The sequence below is a fragment of the Sturnira hondurensis genome, unplaced genomic scaffold (assembly GCF_014824575.4).
Source record: "Sturnira hondurensis isolate 20B ecotype Veracruz unplaced genomic scaffold, ASM1482457v3 Scaffold0012012, whole genome shotgun sequence".
NCBI classification, from domain to species: Eukaryota; Metazoa; Chordata; class Mammalia; order Chiroptera; family Phyllostomidae; genus Sturnira; species Sturnira hondurensis.
Window position 1 is genome coordinate 1,515,883 of NW_028084643.1, and position 21,141 is coordinate 1,537,023.

The 21,141-nt window shown below is 39.1% G+C and overlaps 1 protein-coding gene across 1 annotated transcript; it reads right to left on the reverse strand.

Moving 5' to 3' along the window:
- Positions 1-8,535: 8,535 nt before the first annotated feature.
- On the reverse strand, positions 8,536-20,934 carry EQTN (equatorin). The gene is made up of 8 exons (XM_037060614.1): positions 20,806-20,934; positions 20,458-20,565; positions 17,011-17,097; positions 15,170-15,244; positions 13,646-13,696; positions 12,379-12,438; positions 9,485-9,638; positions 8,536-8,855 (listed from the first exon to the last, which is right to left on the reverse strand). Exons 1-8 carry the CDS (start codon positions 20,879-20,881, stop codon positions 8,675-8,677), a joined length of 792 nt encoding a protein of 263 aa, XP_036916509.1. The 5' UTR covers positions 20,882-20,934; the 3' UTR covers positions 8,536-8,674.
- Between the last annotated feature and the right edge of the window lie 207 nt (positions 20,935-21,141).

A 21,141-nucleotide genomic window follows, 5' to 3' on the forward strand; every position in this document is an offset into this window, starting at 1 on the left:
GGCCGTACAAGTCTATAAATACACTAAAAGTCACTGAATTGTTCATGTTAACTTGATAAATTATAGGTTATATGAATTATATCTCAATTCATTATCTCCATTCACAGATAAAGAAAATGAAGCTCAGAAATTAAATAACTTGCCCAGGACATTCAATTATTCTGTGGAAAGCCAGAATTTAGGTTCTTTAGTCCTGAAAACATAATCTCTTTTTATGTCTTGAAGAGGATTCTGTTGTCAGTATATACCAAGTACAAATAATACAGAGACTAGGGCAGAGAAACTTTGTGTTAAATAGCACTTTTTAAAACAAAAATGTTGAAGGAATTCTATTCACTGGAGTGCTTCTTCAATTTCTTTATATGTCATAAAAGACCTTCAGCATTTATAATATAAAAGGCAAGAGGTCCCAATTACAATACTTTGAAAAACTACAGTTGATTTTCCTTATTCACTATAGTTACGTTCTGTAGAGTCCCACAAACAATGAATTTATGAATGCCGAAGCATTAATCCAGGGCAGATAGGGAGTTAAGTTTGGGTGAGTCTCTGGTTACAACATTCTCGTCAATCAGTCAACAGCATAAGCTTGTTTCACGTGTGTTTCCAGTTAAAGACCCTTTGGTATATATTGCTGATTCATTAACACTGAACTTGTGTTCAACAGCCCAATAACTCAATGCCTGGACAAAGCTTACCTAATACACATATTGTCTCTGTCAGGGCACATTACAGCATTCTTATTCTTAGAACACTAGACAGTGCTATACTTCAGGGCCATTTCAAACAACAAAATCAACAAAAATGCAAAAAAATGGGGCAGTATACACACTGAGAAAAGGACACTTGTTAACAGCATGAGAGCTGACACAAGAAGGCAGTGAGTGCTGCCTTCTGTGGCCTTGGCTTGGAATGTGCACATCAGGAAATTCAGGTTTTTTACCACTACGCTTGTCTACAAAGGACCACTAAAGCACAAGTCTTGATTTTGAGGTTACAAATTAATTTTAGTGAGTAGGTGGATTTGAAAATACAGAATCTGAAAATAATGAGAACAATCTATTAATTAATGGGTAAAAGGCTATGCAATAACAATATATCTATTTTTAATGGAAATAGATACTGGGAAAAATAAAGGACGCAGAAAATGCTTACCTGGGGGAATGAATTTACTGACTGCCCCCGTGCGCCCCCCGGTGGATAATAGGACATAAGTACTAGACTACACTTCATGCATTTATAATGTATGAAGAGAAGAGAGAGGCAGGCTGAAACTAAATGGCTTACATCAAACTTGGCAGTGTGTGTAATTCTCTTTTGGGGGCCAGATATTTTTGGTAATACAAAAATACCAATTCCATTTGTCTTCCTGAGGCCTAGTAGGGAAAAGCTACAAATTATCCAATTTCAGCATAGTACAGGCAAATTTAGCGTGTTTCTTGGAGCCCCAGCAATCCAAAGTAAAAAATACTGGGCAACATTGTCAGAAATAAATCACACAATGTAATTTAATTTGGATGATTTGACATACATAGGTCCCTATAAAAGATTCCTCTAGTTTGGGAAATGAAAAGTTACTGTATGTAAAGTAACACCATGGCCTCTGGAAACCGTCAAGTCTGCAAGACACTGGCTGACCAATTATCAAGGCTTGTGCATTGTCATTCCAATGCAGGGTAGGAAAAAAGTAGCTTTACAGTTGTTCAAATGGAAAATAATACAATGCTCATTAAATAACAATACAATAAACGGTTCCATGTACTCACAACTGTAAACCTACTTTCCCCCACCCTGCATATTATTGATCACAAGTATTAGAATAAATATACTATATGTATGTTACATATATATAGTCTATCAAGTTTAGAATATGTAGAGAATATGTATTTGAGGGAACTCCCTTAGATGTAGAAAAAGGATTAAAAGCGATGTGTACCTACCTGCTCAGCATTCCCTCCCTTACACTCTTCACTTTCTGGGAATCACTGAAAATTCAAAGACATTCCTTCACACTGCCATCAGAGTCAGCTGTGCCATCTCCAGGGAGCTTCTTATTGAAATCAAATTCTGATGCAGAGATTTGGGGGTGGGTTCGTGAACGCTGACATACGGTTTCTTCTTTGCGAGTATCATAAACGATTTTCACATGTGGTTTGGTTTCACATGCAGTGAGGTTTTCATGAGTGACTTTAGTGGTTCTAATTTGTTACAGTCATCATCTATTGGTATGGTTAGTTGGTTTTACCTATTTTTTCTTCTTCTGTGCCTCTAATTTGAAGATTTCTCTCCTCGGAGGATGTTATATGGACACTTTCCTCCATATTCTGGTGTTTGAAGCCTCTAAATGGTTTAGCTTTCTTGGAAGTAGGCCTCTATCTACCTCTTGTGTCACATGGTCATCTTCATCAGAATCTTGAATATTTACTTTAATTCTTATTGCTGAAACAGAAGGTCTTTGGTTCTGCAGGATGTGTGACAATTTTCAGTTCCAGATTTTTCAGGTGGCAGAAGTGCTGAGTTTCAGGCTCATTCTGTTTGGCTTTTGATACCCCCAGCAGGCCCGTGGAATAACTGAACAAAGGATTGCATTCAATGGCAGTCGCTGGACACTTGTGGTCCATCCCGTACTTTCCAGGCTCTCTTTGTTCTTCGATGGTTCACTCCACTTTTCCTTTAGAATCAGGCTATTTTCAGGAAAATCGTGTCTCACACTTGAGTCACTCAATGCAACCACAGGGCTTTGCGATAGCTCCTCAAGAGGTCAACTCAGAAAGCCTCTTCGGCTCTGCTTCAGCCTCCGTCCTGGCTGACTCGATTTCTTTGTTGATTCTTTCCAGTTCTGCCACAGTTGTGTCTAGTGTTGTCAATGGTGGGTGAGTTTTGTTTTATCTTTAAAAATCACATAACATGAAAAGCAAACTCCAGGATATCCTGGACAAACAGTTTCCTATCATTAGCTCTTCTAAACCCGGCTTTAAACACAGGAAGGTGTCTACTAATTGACCAGTTCTTGGAAAAAAATGAGAAGTCAATGACTCACTATTCAAGCCTTTCACATGTCTAGCTTTTCCCATGACAGATCCCAGTACATTTGTGACTTATTACTAGGGTGAGCATACATCAGTGGAAGAGCACAGGTCTATACATAATCATTAAACTGTGTCAAATGTGACATAATTTGGATACATGTCATTCACCTCATTATTTACCAACCAGTGGCAATTTGGAAACAATTCAAATTGCTGAATGCCTCTTACACTGAACTATTATTCAGAGGAGCAAACTTTACTTACTGTAGTTGGCCCTAATGGTCTAAGGTCCCTGATATTCTACAGAATGTCTCAAACACAAAATAAAAGACATGGCCCCACCACCAACCATAAAGAATCGACAAATAAAACTTCACTCCAGAGCAGCGGGATCCACATCGGAAGGAAAACCAAGCTGGCGACAGGAGATAAGGCTGGCGGTGCTGGCTGCTCACACAGCACCTGGCCGCTCCTTTCTTTTCACTAAGGAAGTCACACCTCTTCCCCCTTTCCAAGATACACTTTCCTGGATCAGTTATGGCATAATCTACACACTTTCTCCTTCTTCCAAACAAGAGATTTCATATATGAGACGTGGTCCAAATTATGCTTCCTAGAACTCTGACTTGACTTTAGGTGATCTGTGTGTTTGGATAACATGCACGTGCTTCCTCTTTATACAGTGAGTTTTCTCCTGGCTCCACAGCCTTTTAATTCATCACTCATTGTCTACTAAGAAACTATCTCCGTTAAACCCAGAACAAAGTGTGCGATACAGATGCAGGGCACTTTGAGGGAGGAGAGAGTAGGGAACGCGCAGACACAGAGATAATTGTCCTGGGATTCAAACATAAACGCCTGGCTCTAATTTCTCTTTAAATGAACTTGGAAAGGGGAATAAACTCCGGATAACCAATCAGAGCTGCTTTTTGGCAAAAGCTGTGTTTTATTTGGTTGCCATGATTCAGAGAGAGCTGTTTGTGCCCTGGGGGTGCGATTGAAAAAAAAAAAGGTGATGATACTTTCCCCTCCTCTTCGCAAGGTAATATTTCTTTTGCCCTATCAGAAGCTAGATTTGGAGGATTAATTCTGAAGTTGGAAGGCACACGTGGGATCTTCGGTCAGGCTAGAGGTGATTGGAAACAGCTCCTTTGCATTTGTAATTTACTCCTTGCCCAACCTGGGTCCCAAGCCAATGCATTTTACCAGAGCACAGGAAACCCCTGACAATAATTTCACGCTGGGGATGTGTTACAGGGAGAAAGGAGAAAACACCACGAGACCACGCACATGCGTCTCACAACGGGCAAACCTGTGCACGCGTTCTAGGATTCCGAGCGCCCAGGGTTTGGCAAATGCTGGTCCTTGGAGGAGACTTTAAGGCCCAGAGCGCGCTCCCGGCAGCGCCGCGCCCCTCCCACCCGAGCCCCGCAGGCCTCTCTGGAAGGGCGAGGGCGGGTGCGCGGAGCTGGCAGTCGCTCCTCGGGGGAGGCACCCTCCCAAACACGAGAAAGAGACGCGCTGGCTGGGGCAGGCATTGCATGGCGACCAGCTTCTGCGACGCCACCCTCCCCGGGTTTCACAGTTCCAGTAAGATCACCTACAAGATCTGCGAAAAATACCCCTAAACAGGAGCCCCTTAGCACCCTCGCTTTTCGGGACACCTCCGAACACACTTTCCGCAGGAAGGACAGGGAAAGGCGGCCTAGGGACCAGCACGTGGGTGTGCGAGGCTGGGAGGACGTTCGCCCTCCAGGGCACTCTGGGACGACTGGGCTGCTAGTTGCAAGGCAAGTGCGCTGTCCCTCTCCTGCCCCCGTAACAGCCGCTCTGCAGGAATTGCCCTTAAATAGTTAAGGTGGAGGAGAACACTACCACCCTTCTCTGAGGGCTGGGGGAGAGGTAAGTTATGGGCATTAGAGAAAGCAAATACGGGTGTTTCAGAATGGGGGAGAGACAGATAGCTTTAAAAGGACACAAAACAGAGCAGAGTCCCGGAGAACCCGTTCCCAAAATGCAGGTGTAGCAATGGAATGGAAACCAGCAGGGAACACATGAGAAGACTGCCGTCCCCACACCCACACCCCACCCAGACACACCTCAGTCTGCGCCGTGTGACCCTCTTTTCACTTCTAGACCAGCGAACCGGGGGAAGAAATCGGTCACTGGTAAGGACTGTCTTCACATCCCTCCCACCCCTTACCTCGACTACACTTTACAGTGGTCCCTACAAGCGGTGCCAACTGAGGCTGACAAGCTAATTTTTAAAAATGCAGTTATAATTTCTTTTAGCCATTTTAGCTACGGTAATGGTATGATTTTCTTATGCTACAATACATAAGTACTGGAAACAAGTTATATGATTCAACAGTGACACTTACGCCTATTTCCAATGAAGAAAATTCTTGGCCCCTTCCAAGAATGGGAATGGCTGGCGGTCAACCCCTCCCCAAGCCCTGCTCGGTCTTCCCTCAAGCCCCTTCTCACCTTCAGCCTCAGCCTGGCCCCTCTGCGCCTGGAGCACCTCAAGCAGCTGCAACCATTTGCCTCACTCGGTTCCCACTGCATTTCTCAGTTCCACAGTCAGCGCAAACACTATCACTAACCCCTGGGCTTTCGCAGGGCATGGAAAATGACAAAAGCGACGCAAAAGATAGCATGGTCAGGGCCACCCCCACTGGGTCGGAAACTAGGGGTGTTATTGGCAGGACCAGGTCAAAAGCAAGCACCTGCCCGGATACTGCTTGTGCCTCAGGGTGGCATCTTATATAGGCCATGGCTACTCAAAGGTGTGGTGTCTTAGGTTTCCAAGCAATAGTGAGGCTGCGGTGCAGTCAGGGAGAAAATGGGGGGGAGCTGAGAGTGGATGGTAGGCAAGAGTGGAGCTAGACACAGGATGACAGATCCTGGGACACTTGAGAAATATTTTGTCTTTTTAAGTCATTAAAGCAAGCGTGATTGATTTTTAATCACATAGCCAGTGCTTTACATACATGACAATGTTAATCCTCACAGCAGCTCCATGAAGTTGGTATTATCTCCATTTTACAGATGAGAAAACCTGAGTGGGAAGTGTGCCTGTTTGACCTCTCAGTGCGGAAGGAAGGTCATAGAGACCTAGCTAGAGGTAAGAAAAAGAAGTTCCTAGGAGCTGAAAGAACCCTCGAATTAAGGAACTTCCTGCCTTGTGGAGGAAGGGCCTACCTTGCTCCTAAATAACCTCCTTTGATTTTCATTAAAAGTTTGTCTGTTGCCCTGGCTGGTGTAGCTCAGTGGATTGAGCACGGGCCTGTGAAGCAAAGGGTCGCTGGTTTGATTCCCAGTCAGGGCACATGCCTGGGTTGTGGGGCCGAGTCCCCAGTAGGGGTTGTGTGAGAGGCAACCACACATTAATGTTTCTCTCCCACTTTCTCCTTCCCTTTCCCTCTCTGTAAAAATAAAATAAAAAGTTTGTCTGTTAACCTTCATAGACCATGGTGAGAACCTCAATTTGGAAACACATCTTAGCTCTACCGTTCTCTAACATGTGGTCCTGGGCAGGGTACCTGACTTACCTGAGTTTTTGTTTCTTGAGTTATAAAAGCAACTTGCCTTTTATAGGGTGGTAGAATTCAATGTGACATCAGATACTATACCGAAGTGTCTGGCAAAAAGTAGGTGAGAATTTAGGAGGACAATGAAGCCTATCCAGAGCGCTACCCCTCTTCCCCATCCGTGAATATCCACACATATCCACATACTTGTCCCTAAAGTCCTTCCAGTTGAAACTAATTCATAAAAGGGAAAATATCCCCATTCCATTGGTCTCCTTTGCAAACTAAAATGGTCTTGGGATGACTGGCCTCCTCAGTCCCTTCAGACTTGAATTAGTCTTTGAGATGCTTTGCTTTTCTCCCAATAGAGCACAATGAGCCTAGGTGCCTGGGGGGCGAGGAGCAGGGCAGGACCTCCAGCTCTGGAACACTCGAGGAGGTCCATGAATCTCCTCTAAGAAATTATGTTCTGGGACCCCTTCCTCCTTTCTTTTGTTTTGAAACACCACATTATCTCAAATGCTTACGGATGCTTTGGAAATGGGAAAAATATGTTTTCTTATTGTTTGTTCAGTGAGAATAGCCCCAATGATGTTTAAAATCCTCATGCAAGGATATGTTTATTGATTTTGGAGACAGAGTGATGGGAATCTGTGCCCGCAGAACTCCCTGGTCATTGTGGATTAGAATAAAAATGCCCAACCTGTGATTTGCTTGGGGAGGAAAGGTGACCACTCCCTCAAAGGAGAAAGGTCCTGAACACCTTCTTCCTGCATTTTTATTGAGTTCAGCTCACACAGAGATACACAGTATGCACATAAAGCTCAACCAGTGCTCAAAATGCTACTGACACCATTTACAGAAATAGTTGAAGAAACACAGGGATTGTCTCCGGTCAGGGTTGGCTTTAGCTCAAGTGTCTGTTTCATAGCAACAGGGCAGAGCAGGTCTCAGAGGAAATAATGTATATTCTTTCTCTGGCCAGATTCACCCCTGGGAGCCGTCTGTTCTAGTACAAGGTCACAGCTGCCTCTGGCATAGTTCCCAGGTTGAGTCAGGCAGGGAAGAGCAAAGCAGCCAAGAGACTAGGAGACTTTTACAGAAAGACTGAAGACTTGGGCTATGACAAAACCAAGGGGTGAGGGTCTTTCTGCCCCTTCTCTGAAGACCCCTAAGTCCTTCCCTGATGGCCCTTCACAATAATGCCTGTCTTAGGTTGTCCCTCCTCATTTGAGGGATCTTACTTGTCATTGGCCTAACCAGTCATCCACCTACGGCCAAGCAGGGAGAAGTGAGGGAGGCAGGGACTGCACTCCTGCCAAGAGGTAATGTTCTGTCTCCTTAGTGTTTCATGCCCTCAAGGCCTTTTCACTCAGCTCTAGCTGTGAGACAAAAGGCTACAGTCCCTGAAACCAAGCGGGACAGCTCCCAACAGCAGAGGATGGGAGAGAAGCATTGATGTCGGAGAAAAACATCAATCAGTTGTCTCCCATACGCATGCCCCAAGTGGGGATGGAACTGGCAACCTATGTATGTGCCCTGACCAGCGATTGACCCTGCAACTTTTTGGTGTTCAGGATGACATCCCAACCAACTAAGCCACTGAGTCAGAGCAGCCCTGATGACTTTTAAACAATTTGAGACTGCTGGGAGTCTCTAATATTAATTTAGTTTTATCTCTTGATATGGCACAACTGTTTTGCCAGGAAAACATAAACAGGTGTATTCTTTTTGTTTTGGTGGTAGGAAGGTGCGTAAGTCATGGTGATCACCGTGAAAGTCCTCAAAATGCCCTTAAGTAAGGTAAATAAATATTTATGTCCACATTTAAAAGTGAAACAACCTAGACTGAATACTTTTCATAAGTCACTTTCTAGGATTATTTTTACCTGGTGAGTTTTCCACACCTTAAATTATTTTATTTTTCCATTAAATAATTTTTATAGATGAATTTTATTGAATATGTCCTCTCTTTAAGATACCAGAAAAATGTGAATGCCTCAGCAGTTTCCAAATCATGACATTAATGTGATTCACAAAGAAAGATATTTTTTGTAATGACAAAAAATTAAAGTTGCCTATTCATCGGGGCGACTTCCTTACTCTGAAGGCTCAGTCTTCATCTGAGACTGTGGAAGTCGCGTCCATTGTTTTAGATTTTGTGCCCAAAACTGTGCTGCTGCCAGCACTCCTGGAAAAAGATGTGTCTGATACGCCTTCTGCTGGTTGAAAATAGGAGAGGGCTGCCAGCTGCGGGTTGATGGCGTACTCACGTTCACGTTTCTCTATAAAACTGAAAAATAAAAACATATGTCAAGAATTGTTTTAAACTGTATATGTTTGCAGCACAACCCAAAATGCATCATAAAAATTAAAACAGTGTATGAATTCTGCCCAATATATCGGTTCCTTGGTATAATACTATGTAACTAAATGAAAACTGTTAGACCCTAAGCAGATGTGTTAGTGAGACAGAGCTCACAGCCCTTTTGTTCAGGCTATCAAAAAAGGATGCATATCCAGATTCTCTATATTCTTTCCGTTGATTAGGGCGATTTCTTGTTCTAGAATCAGGGCCGCATGTGTCCCAGGATGGCTGTGAACACAGCCCAACACAAAATTTCAAATTTACTTACAGCACTGAGTTTTTTTGTGATTACATGTCACAATGTATTTACTGTGTGGCCCAGAGACACCAAAAGATTGGACACTCCTGTGTCTAGGTGACTATTTAAAATATTGGGAAATGTTCAAGAGGGATATTCCCTAAGACAGTGCATTTTTCTTTCTGAATAGGAGAAGTGGAGACAACTGAATGCCTTCTAGATAAATTTGAAAGATACATTTTCCTGACAGTCGGAGACGTGGGTAAGAGCTGCACACCATGTCTGTTGTAGAGACTCCGGAGGTCTGTAGACTTACCTCGTTTTCAGTTTGTACAGCAGGGAACTAGATACTGCCAAGAGGATGACAAAAAGGCAGAGGGTCATCAATGAAATGCCCACCATTAATTTTAACCTGTTATCCTGCTGCTCTACTACCCCTTCATCTTCATTCGTAGCATTCAAGTCAGAGCCTAAGAGGAAAGAAAGACAATGCAATGGAAAAGAATAATTGGATGGTCCAGCATGTTTTTCTGGAGGAGTAAGGGTTGCAAAGCCACTGCAGAAAGGCCCTCACCCTCTCGAGTACTCACTGCTCACTCCCCTACCCACAGGCAATGCAAAGGAGAAGGACCTAGGTTACCCTCTGCAGCCAAGTACCTTATTCGTTTCAACTTTCACAGCAGCCCTGAAAAACTGTCCTCAGCTCCAGTTTACAGGTTCACAGAAGGTTATAAATTTGCCCATGACACAGGGCTATTAGGTGGCAAAATCTGGTTTCAAACACAGGTTACCAATGTGTGTATGTGGCAGACTTCCTCCCTAATATAAACCAGCTCAGAACTCTAAAGAGATTACTATTAAAAATGTGAATTTGCACACATTGTTCAAAAGAGAAAGACACAATTTGACTCTTGGGATATGCACTAATATTTCTTTAAGCTGATATGATGGTGTGTTAGATGCTTTCCCATGAGGCTGAAGAACTGAACTTGCCATTTTATTACTAAGATCAAACCTCATGTACTTGATGTTAAAGGAAGAAACTAGAACTTATTTAACTTTCTAAAATAAATTATATAATAAAAATTATGTCTGGATCCAGAGATGTCAAGTCTTTTTACTAAATCTATTGATGAAAATATATCTTTACTGTCAATTTTCATGTCATATATTTTTAAAAATATATGCCAGACTTAATAGACATTTATGTAATGATAGTTTTAAATACTTTAAATGATCATGTTAATATTTCTCCCCCTTCCCCCAACATCCTTGGAGAGTCTCAAGGGTATTCCTTTTCTTCTAGGTAGTGACGTTTTTGGTGATAAGCAATGACAAGCTCCCATGTCTCTATGCTCTGACTTTTAAAAATAGTCATTGTTAAAGTGGAGTCAAATGTGTACAATCGTGAAAGAATATCATCTTGACTCTGAGGCAGATTATTTTTGGAATAAACAGATTATGTTAAAATGGGCCATTCTCCTGAATTGCTTGCTACTTCTTAAAAAGGTTTTGGGAAGAATGCATGTTTGTTGAGGTGATGGGCAAAACTAGAGAAGGATTTGGGATTCCCACCCACTGGAAATTATGAAAACTCTAATGGCAAATTTGAACAGGTTTCCTCCATAAGCCTTGGTTTTCTCACCCGTAAAATGGAGATAATACCAACTTCATGGAGCTGCTGCGAGGATTAACATTGTCATGTATGTAAAGCACTGGCTATGTGATTAAAAAATCAATCACGCTTGCTTTAATGACTTAGAAAGACAAAATATTTCTCAAGTGTCCCAGGATCTGTCATTCTGTGCCTAGCTCTCCTAGGACAAAGATGCCTCGCTCCACTTTCCTGAAGCGCTGCGAGGCAAGTGGCGCGCCCATGTTGAGTCATCCGGGGCCAAACTGACGGAACGAGCCTTCCACGTAGTACCAGAGGCGGTTGCTTCCTTGGGTGGTTTATGTGCAAGACAGAGGTTTGAGGAACAGTAATATATTATCTTGTCATGAAATTTTCCATTCAAATCCGGAGTTCTTTCACGCATATAAATACAATTAATCCATTAATGAAAATTACTGCCTTCAGCAGCAGGAATTCTCTCATTCATTGCTGGCAAGAATGCAACATGGTGTGGCCACTTTGGAAAATAGTTCGGTTGTTTCTTACAGAGCTGAACAGTGTCTTACTGTACAATCCAGCCAACACAATCCTTGGTTATTTCAAATGAGTTGAAAATTTGTGTCCTCACAAAACCTACATCTGAATGTTTATAGATTTATTTATGTTGCCAAAGCTTGGAAGCAATCAAATGACTAGCTGGTGACTGGATAAACAAACCGGTACCTCCGTACAGTGGAATATTATTCAGTGTTGAAAAGACATGCACTATCAAGCCATGGAAATCTGTGGAGGGATCTTATGTGCATATCACTAAGTGAAAGAAGCCAGTCTGAAAAGGCTACACAATGTATATGTATTTCCAAATATATGACATTCTAGAAAAGGTAAAACTATGCAGACATGAAAATTTCAGTAGTTGCCAAAAGCAGGGCGGAGGAAGAGAAGGATGAAGGGAGCTCAGAGGGTTTTTAGGGCAGGAAGGCTATTCTTTGTGATACTACAGTGGTGGACACATGACATTTCCATTCATCAAAACCCATAGGTTTGACTGTAATTGAGCAACAGTAAAAAAAATTTTAAAAACCCAGATTTCTATAATACAAAAAGTGGACCCTAGTGTAATCTGTGAACTTCAGTTAATAATACAGTATTAATATTGGCTTACAAATTATAAAAACTGTACCACACCAATGCAAGGTGGTAATACAGAGATACTGAGCACAGGCAATATGTGAGAACTCTCTTTAATTCCTGCTCAATTTCTCTGTAAACCTAAAACTACTCTAAATACAAAGTCTATCAACTTAAAAAAGCTGCATTCTATATTTTATTCACTTGCCTACTCCTCTATTTGGTTCATCTGCTTCAGGAACATAAGTTATAAAACAGGAAGACAGAAACAGTAGTCTGCAATATGGTAACTGGAGAACAGGCTTAACAACCATAACTTTCCTAAAACGATAAATGCCCTCTGCTTCAGTTAGCCTCTGCCTTGCCCGCTCACATACGCCTTACCAGAAACAGTGTCACCATGCAGACACTACCCTGTGTGCAAATATTTATGGTTTCATTTAATTGAAGTATTTTGTTCTTACTTGGAATTGGTTGAAATAATTGATCTTTTGCTTCTTCATTCCCTTTTGCTTCATTTAAAGCTGTTAAAACAATAAATTGGTGTTATGGTAAACAAAATTCACTTACTAAAATAGTGTGTGTGTGTGTGTGTGTGTAATATATACAGTTTATTCTCATTATTCATGGTTGTTGTTTTTATAATCCCGAGGGAAATACAGAATTAGTTAGGTTCCTGTAACGTCACAACATTTTCATCAGTCAGTACAAAACCTTGTTTTATGCATGCTTATGTTTAAAGATATTTTATTTCAGTATATATTGCTGATCTGTTAAATTGCACTCACAGCCAACAAGTGCTCTAGCTCCCTGCTAAGTAAAGCTCACCTAACACACACTTTCTCCATGAGGCACATACACCACAGCCGTCTTGCGCTTAGGAACACTAATTAGTATTTAATGCTACACTTAGGGGACATTTTAAAGAGCAAAACTGCCAACAGAAAATATATGTAGCACTAAATAGATCACAAAAATGACACTCATTTACAGTACAAGAGCTGAAAAAAAGAAGACAGAACGTTACCTTTTTCTACCTCAGCTGCAAAAGTTAGTAACAGGCAATTAACATGTTTGGCTGCTCTGAGAATGTCTGCATGTAACTGCGAAAGTGCTTCAGGTATTAGTTTGGGGGGGGATACAACCACACCTTAAGTGTTGGTAAATTCTCAAATACAGAATATGCAAATAATGAAGGTCAACTGAATATGGTATATATTTTACATCGGTAATACATGCATATATGTGTGACATTACATGTACACATGCATGAGTTTACATTACATTTGCATATGCATATACGTATATGATATGCACATTACATTTATAATGTATGCTTGTATATTTATGATACATGCATTAATTTTATGCATGCATGTATTTTTATATGTATTTTGCACTTATTCCTGCATCTCCAGGTGCTTAAGTGCATACTGCTCCAAACACAAAGAGGAATTATATTGGGCAAGATCCTTATTTAAAATATTTAATCATAAATAAACTGATTGTAAATTGATAAGTTGTAGAAACATAACACTTATCGGGGGAGAATTAGAAGCAAAGCACTTGATAGACATTTTGGGTTTGTTTTGCATTTGCTATGACGTGATGGCAGCAAAATGTTGACATCAATAGTTAGTATTAGAACTATTGACACAGATCTTGGCTTTTGTACATATGACTTTAGTGCAACAAAACATTTTCCCAGCTACCTAACTACTATGAGTTTACCTTTAGCTAACATTGTCCAAAATGCAGGCTCATTTGGACCCTGGGTTGATTCTGTTTAAAAAAAAACAAAATAGAACAGGATGACAAAATAAGGTAATTTGGCTTTAGTAAATTTGTGATAGAACATTCATTCACTCATTTGTTAGTTTAGGCATTTAATAGTTAAACCTTGAGCTCCTACCATGTGCCAGACCCTGTGGTTGGTACTGAAGTCACAGAAATGAACAGACAGTCCCAATGCTCAAGGAACACACTCGACTTTGAAAGCAGTAAGAATCACTGCAAATTATGTTGCAGGATAAGGAGGGCTTTGAAGGGAACACACAGGCAGTACACATGGAGGGACCAAAATCAACTTGCAAAAATTGGACACCCTTCAGAAGGGAGATGGTGCTTCAATACAGGCACAGAGGACTAGAAATTGTTTGCCAGGCAACAAGGGGAGACAGTGGTTGTTCCACTGTGAGAAAACTCAAAATCATGAGCAGGATGGGTAAGCTCTCAAACTCCTGGTGGTCTAGAAGAAAGAATGTGGATGGGGCATGTGACTAGAGATGAGAGTGAAAAGTTCTTTAATGCAGGTCATTTCAGACTTGAATGCCTAGTTGTAAGTTAGAGTGTGACTCCATAGTTAAGTAGTGAGACTTACATTTTTACTCATATAATGATATGCTCCAGGCATGACTACAGTGTTATAACTTTAAATTTTTTAATATTTTTCCCCAGAGGGTTCTTTGTTCTTTTCTTCTTCATTTACTTCTAGTAAATTAAAACTTGAGTGTAAATTGCTAGATATTAAAGAAGGGAAATACCAGGATGATCAGATTTCTATTTTTAAATATATCAAAGACACTGAATAGGTTTTTGTTTTTATTTTTAATAGCATTAAAGATGCAAATGAATTTACACTAATCATATTGGGAACATACTTGTATTGCATGAACTGGAGAAAATAGAGTTTCATGTAACATTGTCCTCAATTAGACCACTCATTCAAGCCATCCTGGGTTGTTATGGTTTCACAAATACTTTATAAGGAACAATATTCTTGGCAGGAAAGTCAAATGATGATTTTGCTTTTGCAACCTCTTACTCCCACCCTTCCACCCCAAATAATCTTCAGAAACACTAATAATTGACTCATGCAGAGAAAAGTTTATTCCTCAAGCAGGTAGAAATTTTTATGTAATTATTAAAGGCTATGTTACAATGTATCATATATGTATATAAAATAAATTTATACCTATATTTATGTTGACTATATTTATACTAAATATAAATCAAATACATTTTATTAAAATAAAATTGTATCATAAAAAGAGATCACTTTCTATGCCTCATCATATAATCTAAAAATTGACCCTTAGATTTTCAGTTTAAAAGATTTTAGAGTAATTTTAAAGTGTAACAGTGCAAGTTCTTTAAGCATGCAATTATGAACTACTCAGAGTAGTGAAACAACTTAAATTTTTACTCATATTATGATATGCTCCAGGTACAACTACAGTGTAGAAACTTTAATACTTTGAAATCTGTGTTTAGAGTGATCTTCCTTGGATTTTCCAGAAGGCGGTGTAGTTGTTTCATTGACGAGTTTATCTAGGAAAAGGGATAATGGATTATCGGCATGTAGAAACATGGACCGGACATTTGTTATTTGGCATATATTTAAGCTAAAAAGTGGAACAAAGAAAAGGAGGAAAAAAACCAGAAAGATGTTGACAATTTTTTGAGATAAAGGAGGGGAAAGAAAAAATAAAGTGTTTGCCTGAGGTGCGGTTCACATGACTATAATACGTGAGAGAGAGGAAATCCCGGACTGCAGGGACAGGCTTCCCTTGGAGGTAAGGAAGACCCATTGGGTTAGATACTTTGTCTCGGACGGACAGTTCCTGCGCAGACCTTCAAATGATACTGTCAGCCCAGGTCAGTTTGGTTGCTGTCAGTGTAAAGACAAGAAAAAGGAGGCAACATCAGTTTCCATGTAAATTGGAAACATATTCATGTTTACTACCCAAGACAGAGTTTTGGATATAAAGATTTGGGACCACAAGTCGAGGATCTTTGGGCCTGATTTAGTACATATGTCAGTCTGGAATGTGTCCATCTGGAGGTACATCAGTGAGAGAGTATCAGGGGACAGTTGTGACTGGAGGACCATATTCCCTCCCCCCCCCCCCATGAAATTGGCCTGAAATTTCAGTTAACTTTGCTTAATTACAGGGTTCAACAAAGTCCCATATGCAGTACCCCAGAGGTGTAGTTCCACAGAGAGGCAGTGTATTCAGACAGAGTCTATCCAGCGGCACGAAAGGGTGGAAAAGAGAATGTTAGCAGAGTTGACATGGACTTAGGAAGGACTAGAACAATTGGTCAGAAATCCATAGACTCTGCATGCAATCCTCTTATGCCATATTGGGAAAGACTGTCTGGATTGCTTCAGCTACTTTCCTTCAGAATTTCAGGCTGAAAGAATTGTTATTCAGAATTACTCTGGAGATTCCACTCTCCTGAGGGGCTAGCTCCTCTAGAACATCCCATCCACATCAGCCCCGTTTGAAAGCCCCTCCCATTGTCAGAGCCCCATTTGACATGGCAGCAACCGATCCCAATCCAACTTTCTCTGACAATTCTTTGGGCACATGAACTGTGGGAAAAGAAGTTAAGGTTTTGAAATCATCTCCATAGGTCCTCAAAAATCCATCTCCTAAGGGAATTTATGGTCTGTTTCTTAAACAGACTCTTTGTGTCTTGTCCCAAACAACTTAAGATGTTTGCTTATACAAGCAAAATTCCCATGAATTACCTGTGTAATTAATGTATGCCCTTGAAATGTTCCAATGTTTGAAACTGCTCAAAATATTCCATTATTATCTGGTAGCTGTACTAATAATTAGGCTCACTGGGTCTGTCTTTTACCAATTAAAATCTCCATTGTCAGAAACACGCCAAGGTAAAAGATGTGTTGTATGTATTTTGGAAACTTTTACTGGCCTCCAAACTCATCTATCAAGTAGTTATGCTTGGTGCAAAGGTAAAAAAAAGAAAATAACATTTGGAGCTGAGGGTATAAAGCAGAGAACAGTAAAACTATGTGTCTAAGAAAGACATACAATTTTTTAAATCCTAAATTTAATTAATTTTTATTTTGATGCAAACCAAAAATATGAGCATAAGAAATGTAAGAACCTCCTTGCCTTCTGAATTTATCAGTACAATAGACCTGGAGTCTCCTTATTTAGGAACTAAGACTTCTGACATTAGCTCCTCTTAAAATCTTTTCTCTATGCAATATTCTGTATTGCTGTTTTGAAATCTTGCTTTAAGGGCTTTTCATATTTGCAGTGGTGCGTTTCAATACTTACAGTTTTTTACAGCAAACTTCAGATTAGTTGTTGCTTTCACAGATATTTCAGACTGGGTGCCATTTGGATTTTGTGTTGTGAACACATCTAAAATCATAAGACAAAAGTTTGCAGCCGCTAGCTAAGTTTAGACTTTTTGTTCCTTTACATTTTTCTTCATCTGATTAAAAAAATACAAAACATATGCAACGACTAATTGCAGGAAAAGAATAATAAGGTATTTGAGACATCCTTCATCTATAAAATAAGGAAGTAGTAGGACAAAGGTTAAAAGTACAATTCATGAAGAAAAGAGCTAAGTTAGTATCTTTTTGCTAATGACTTTCTGAGAAGAAACTACTGAGGAATTTATGGAAGAACATATGGAAATGCAAAATAAGTTCTGAAGTATGTAGATGTGTAATATTTTCACATCTACATTTGATAATGTATTGACATTATCAAAAAGCCAAGTAAGAAGCATTCATTTGCCCTTGACTCTTCTGTTAAACTATGAAACAGTTCAGCTTAAAAAGCATATATTTCAATAACAACCAGGGTCTCCTATGTACATTCATATTTATATATATACATAAGGGATCCTGCTCTAAGAGTCATCAGTGGGGTTGATTATAATTTAAAATTAATGGGCATATTCACCTAACCAGAGTCAAATAAATCAGATAAAGATGGCTGACTATATATATATATATATATATATATATATCCTTTTTCCAAAAATCTCATAAAGTGACAGAAAATTTTATACACACATGAATGTATATGTATTCAATACATATGTATACATCTATTACTCTCAGAACACACACACACACCCATACAACTGTGTTGTTAATGTATCTGTATAATTTTTTAGAAGTTTCTGAGCTAGCTCTATGGAGAGAAAAAGAAAATATCAGCCCACTATTAATGTGGTATTTTTGCAGGGAAAGACAGATCAAAGAAACATAAAGGTAGCAAGTGACTGAATTTCAAATGAGAATTTAGATTACATTAAATGTGAATTTTGTATCAATAGGGAATCGATGTTTGGCATTTGGTGATTCTCGTTGAAAAATATGACATTTTATGCCATATACAAAAATAACTGGATTTAAGTTAAGAGTTAGAATATGAAACAAAAAGGTAGGAGAATAATATAATATGTAATTGAATAAGACTTTTCTAAGCATGATACAAAATATGGAATTTATAGAGGAATTAATACAAAAATTGATTTTATAAAGTTTAAATTTTCTGTGACTTAGACCTAAACAGGTTTAACTGCAGAGCACTAGAGCTTCATTCCCACCCACCCCCACCCCCCGCCAAAAAAACAGGTTTAAAAATAGGCAATAGCCTAGGAAAAAATACTTGTTACTTTTACCACAAAGATTAATATGCCAGTTAAGAGCCCCTACAAATAAATGAAAATGCAGTCTGATAGAAAAATGGGCCAAAGATAAAAACAGACAAATCACAGAAGTAAAAATTAAATGCCCAATAAGTACAGAGAAAAATATTCAACTTCACAAATAATTGGGGTCCAAATTAAAACCGCTAATGAAATTTCTCACTTCCTCACAAAATATCATTAACACTGTTTATTATAGGTGAGATTATGGAGCATTCTTGGGGGATACAAATTGGTAAATACAATTTGGTGATATCTATCAATATTTTAAAGTATTTATTCTTTAGCAATCCCAAAATTTGGTATATCCAAAGAGAGATGTACCTGAGAGTATATGAGAAGAGCATTCAAGGAAGAAGTTTCCCATAATTTAATTCTTTATAAGACAGTGGATAAATTATGGAACATCACTTTATGCAATATTATATACCCATTAAAAATAATGAAGTAGATGTGAAAAGAGTTCCAGAGTTGTTAAATGAGAAGAGTAAGTCATAACACAATTTTTACTATGATTCATTTATGATTTTTTTAAATGCTGGTTTTAATTTTTTATATATTTTTTAAAATTGTATTTATTTATTTTTAGAGAGAGGGGAAAGGAAGGAGAAAGAGGGAGAGAAACATCAATGTGTGGTTGCCTCTCACATGCCCCCTACTGGTAACCTGACTGGCAACCCAGGCATGTGCCTTGACTGGGAATTGAAATGGTGACCTTTTGGTTCGCAGACCGGTGCTCAATCCACTGAGCCATACCAGCCAGGGCCCATTTATATTTTTATATAAATATATGTGTGTGTGTCAGAAATATTTTTTTCTTTAATCAAAGTAACCACCAATCTATTGATTTGTTTAGCCTCTGATAACTTCAAACAGAGTTACAACCTGAAAAGGAAATGATTGCACTGTCTGGCACGCAGTAGAGACAGCCCGATTCCACACCACTCCTGTCTGCCCCTTGGTATCTATGAAACCTGGGCATTGACCTCTCTGAGCATCAGAGTTGTTTATTTACATGTGTGAAAAAGGGATAACAAATCATCCAAAACAATAGAAATGGGTTGTAGTTTTGAAAAAACTTGAGTGTATATGTACTTCTAATTTTTCTTTGATTAATGTTAATAAAGAACCCAGAATAACTAGATTTAATCTTAAAATAATTTTTAACAAGAGTTTCTTATTAAATTTTCACTTTTTAGAATTGTAGGCCTTATAAGAACATGGAAAGAAAGCCTAACAGGAGGAGGGTAAATGAACTTTAATGGTCCTTGCACACACCTCAAAGCCATCTTGTTACGGATTGAAATTTGTCCCCCCATCCTCCACAACATATGAAGTCTTAACCCCCCCAAACCTTGAATATGACCTAATTTGGGAATAGGGTCATTTAAGATATAATTAGTTAAGATGAAGTCACACTGGATTCGAGTGGGCTCCTAATCTGAGATAAATGGTATTTTTAGGAGAAGAGGGAAATTTGGACGCAGAGACAAAGGAGGAATGCCGCACGAAAATGAATTGGAGATTGGAGTTCTGCTGCTGCAAGCCAGGGAATGTCCGCCGCTACCGGAAGCTGGAAGAGGAGAGGAAAGACGGTGCCCTAAAGGCTCTGGAGGGAGTGTGGTGGTGTAAAAACTTTGACTGAATTTCTGGCCTCTGGAATTGTGAGAGAATAAATTCCTGCAGCTTTGAGCCACAAGTTTGTGTTACTTCATTTATCAGCCCTAGGAAATTCATACACAACTCCAAACAAATTTTGGTTAACTTGCCACAGAATTAAGCCAATTGTTATGCATGTGAATAAATAACCATAATACTACAATGACACCTATGATGATTATGGGCAATTACCAAGAGAACCTCGTAAAACTTCATAATATGTCATGAAAAAGTTGCAGAAAATAAAAATTTCATTTTACACATTGAAACATCTATAAGGTAAATTACTATTTAAGAAGTAGAAAAAATAATAGGATTATAGTTTTTAAAAGAGTTAAATCAAACCAATATAATCAGCTTTTATATATGTATTGCTATTAGCTTTAAAGACTTACATTGTTTTGTATCTTTCAAATGATGGTCATTTTTTTCATTATCAGGAGCATTATCCTTAATTTTTTCCTTATTATTTTCTTCATCAATTATAGGTACCATATCAGACTCTGAAAAAAAAAGTATGACATGCCATAGATTTGGCACATGTTCACTTCTTTCACTACTTTATTTTCTAAACACATTATTTTCACAAAGGATTTGAGGCAGAGATTTAAATTCTAAATGATACCATATTCCTATATATTTCTTGTGTTATCCCACAGAAGATTGCCATATATATCGATTTTGTAGGATAACAGGTCACCTTTCTTATGTTATGTCTGTGAAAGCTTTAAATGCTTACTCACCTTTGTTACTGGAAGTCACACCGCTAATCCCTGAGAAAAAAAAACCAGATAAAAAAGTAAATAACATAAAATTCATTGGGATGATGGGATTTAATCACTAGTGAACTCTGTCTCTCCAGCGTTGTTGCCTTTCTGTTGCCCAGGTGCTGGAAGGGCTGGGACATTGTGACATCACTGTCAGCGTGAAAGAATGTTGGGAGCAGCTTCCAAATGCTTGTGGCTCAGGCAGATGTCTGCTTTATTGTTGGTGTTATCACGGCCTTTAGTTTAAAAAATAAACCATTATAAGTTTTCTTTGAAAGTTAAAAAATGTGTTTTCATGGTTCCTGGATTTTA

Excerpts from the sequence above, each read along its gene's own strand:
- EQTN (XM_037060614.1), bottom strand. The coding sequence starts at position 20,881 with ATGAATTTTATGTTATTTACTTTTTTATCTGGTTTTTTTTTCTCAGGG. Across the intron at positions 13,697-15,169 it reads CTCTAAACACAGATTTCAAA|AATCAACCCAGGGTCCAAAT; the intron begins GTATTAAAGTTT and ends TTTTTTAAACAG. Across the intron at positions 12,439-13,645 it reads TTGGACAATGTTAGCTAAAG|CTTTAAATGAAGCAAAAGGG; the intron begins GTAAACTCATAG and ends TTGTTTTAACAG.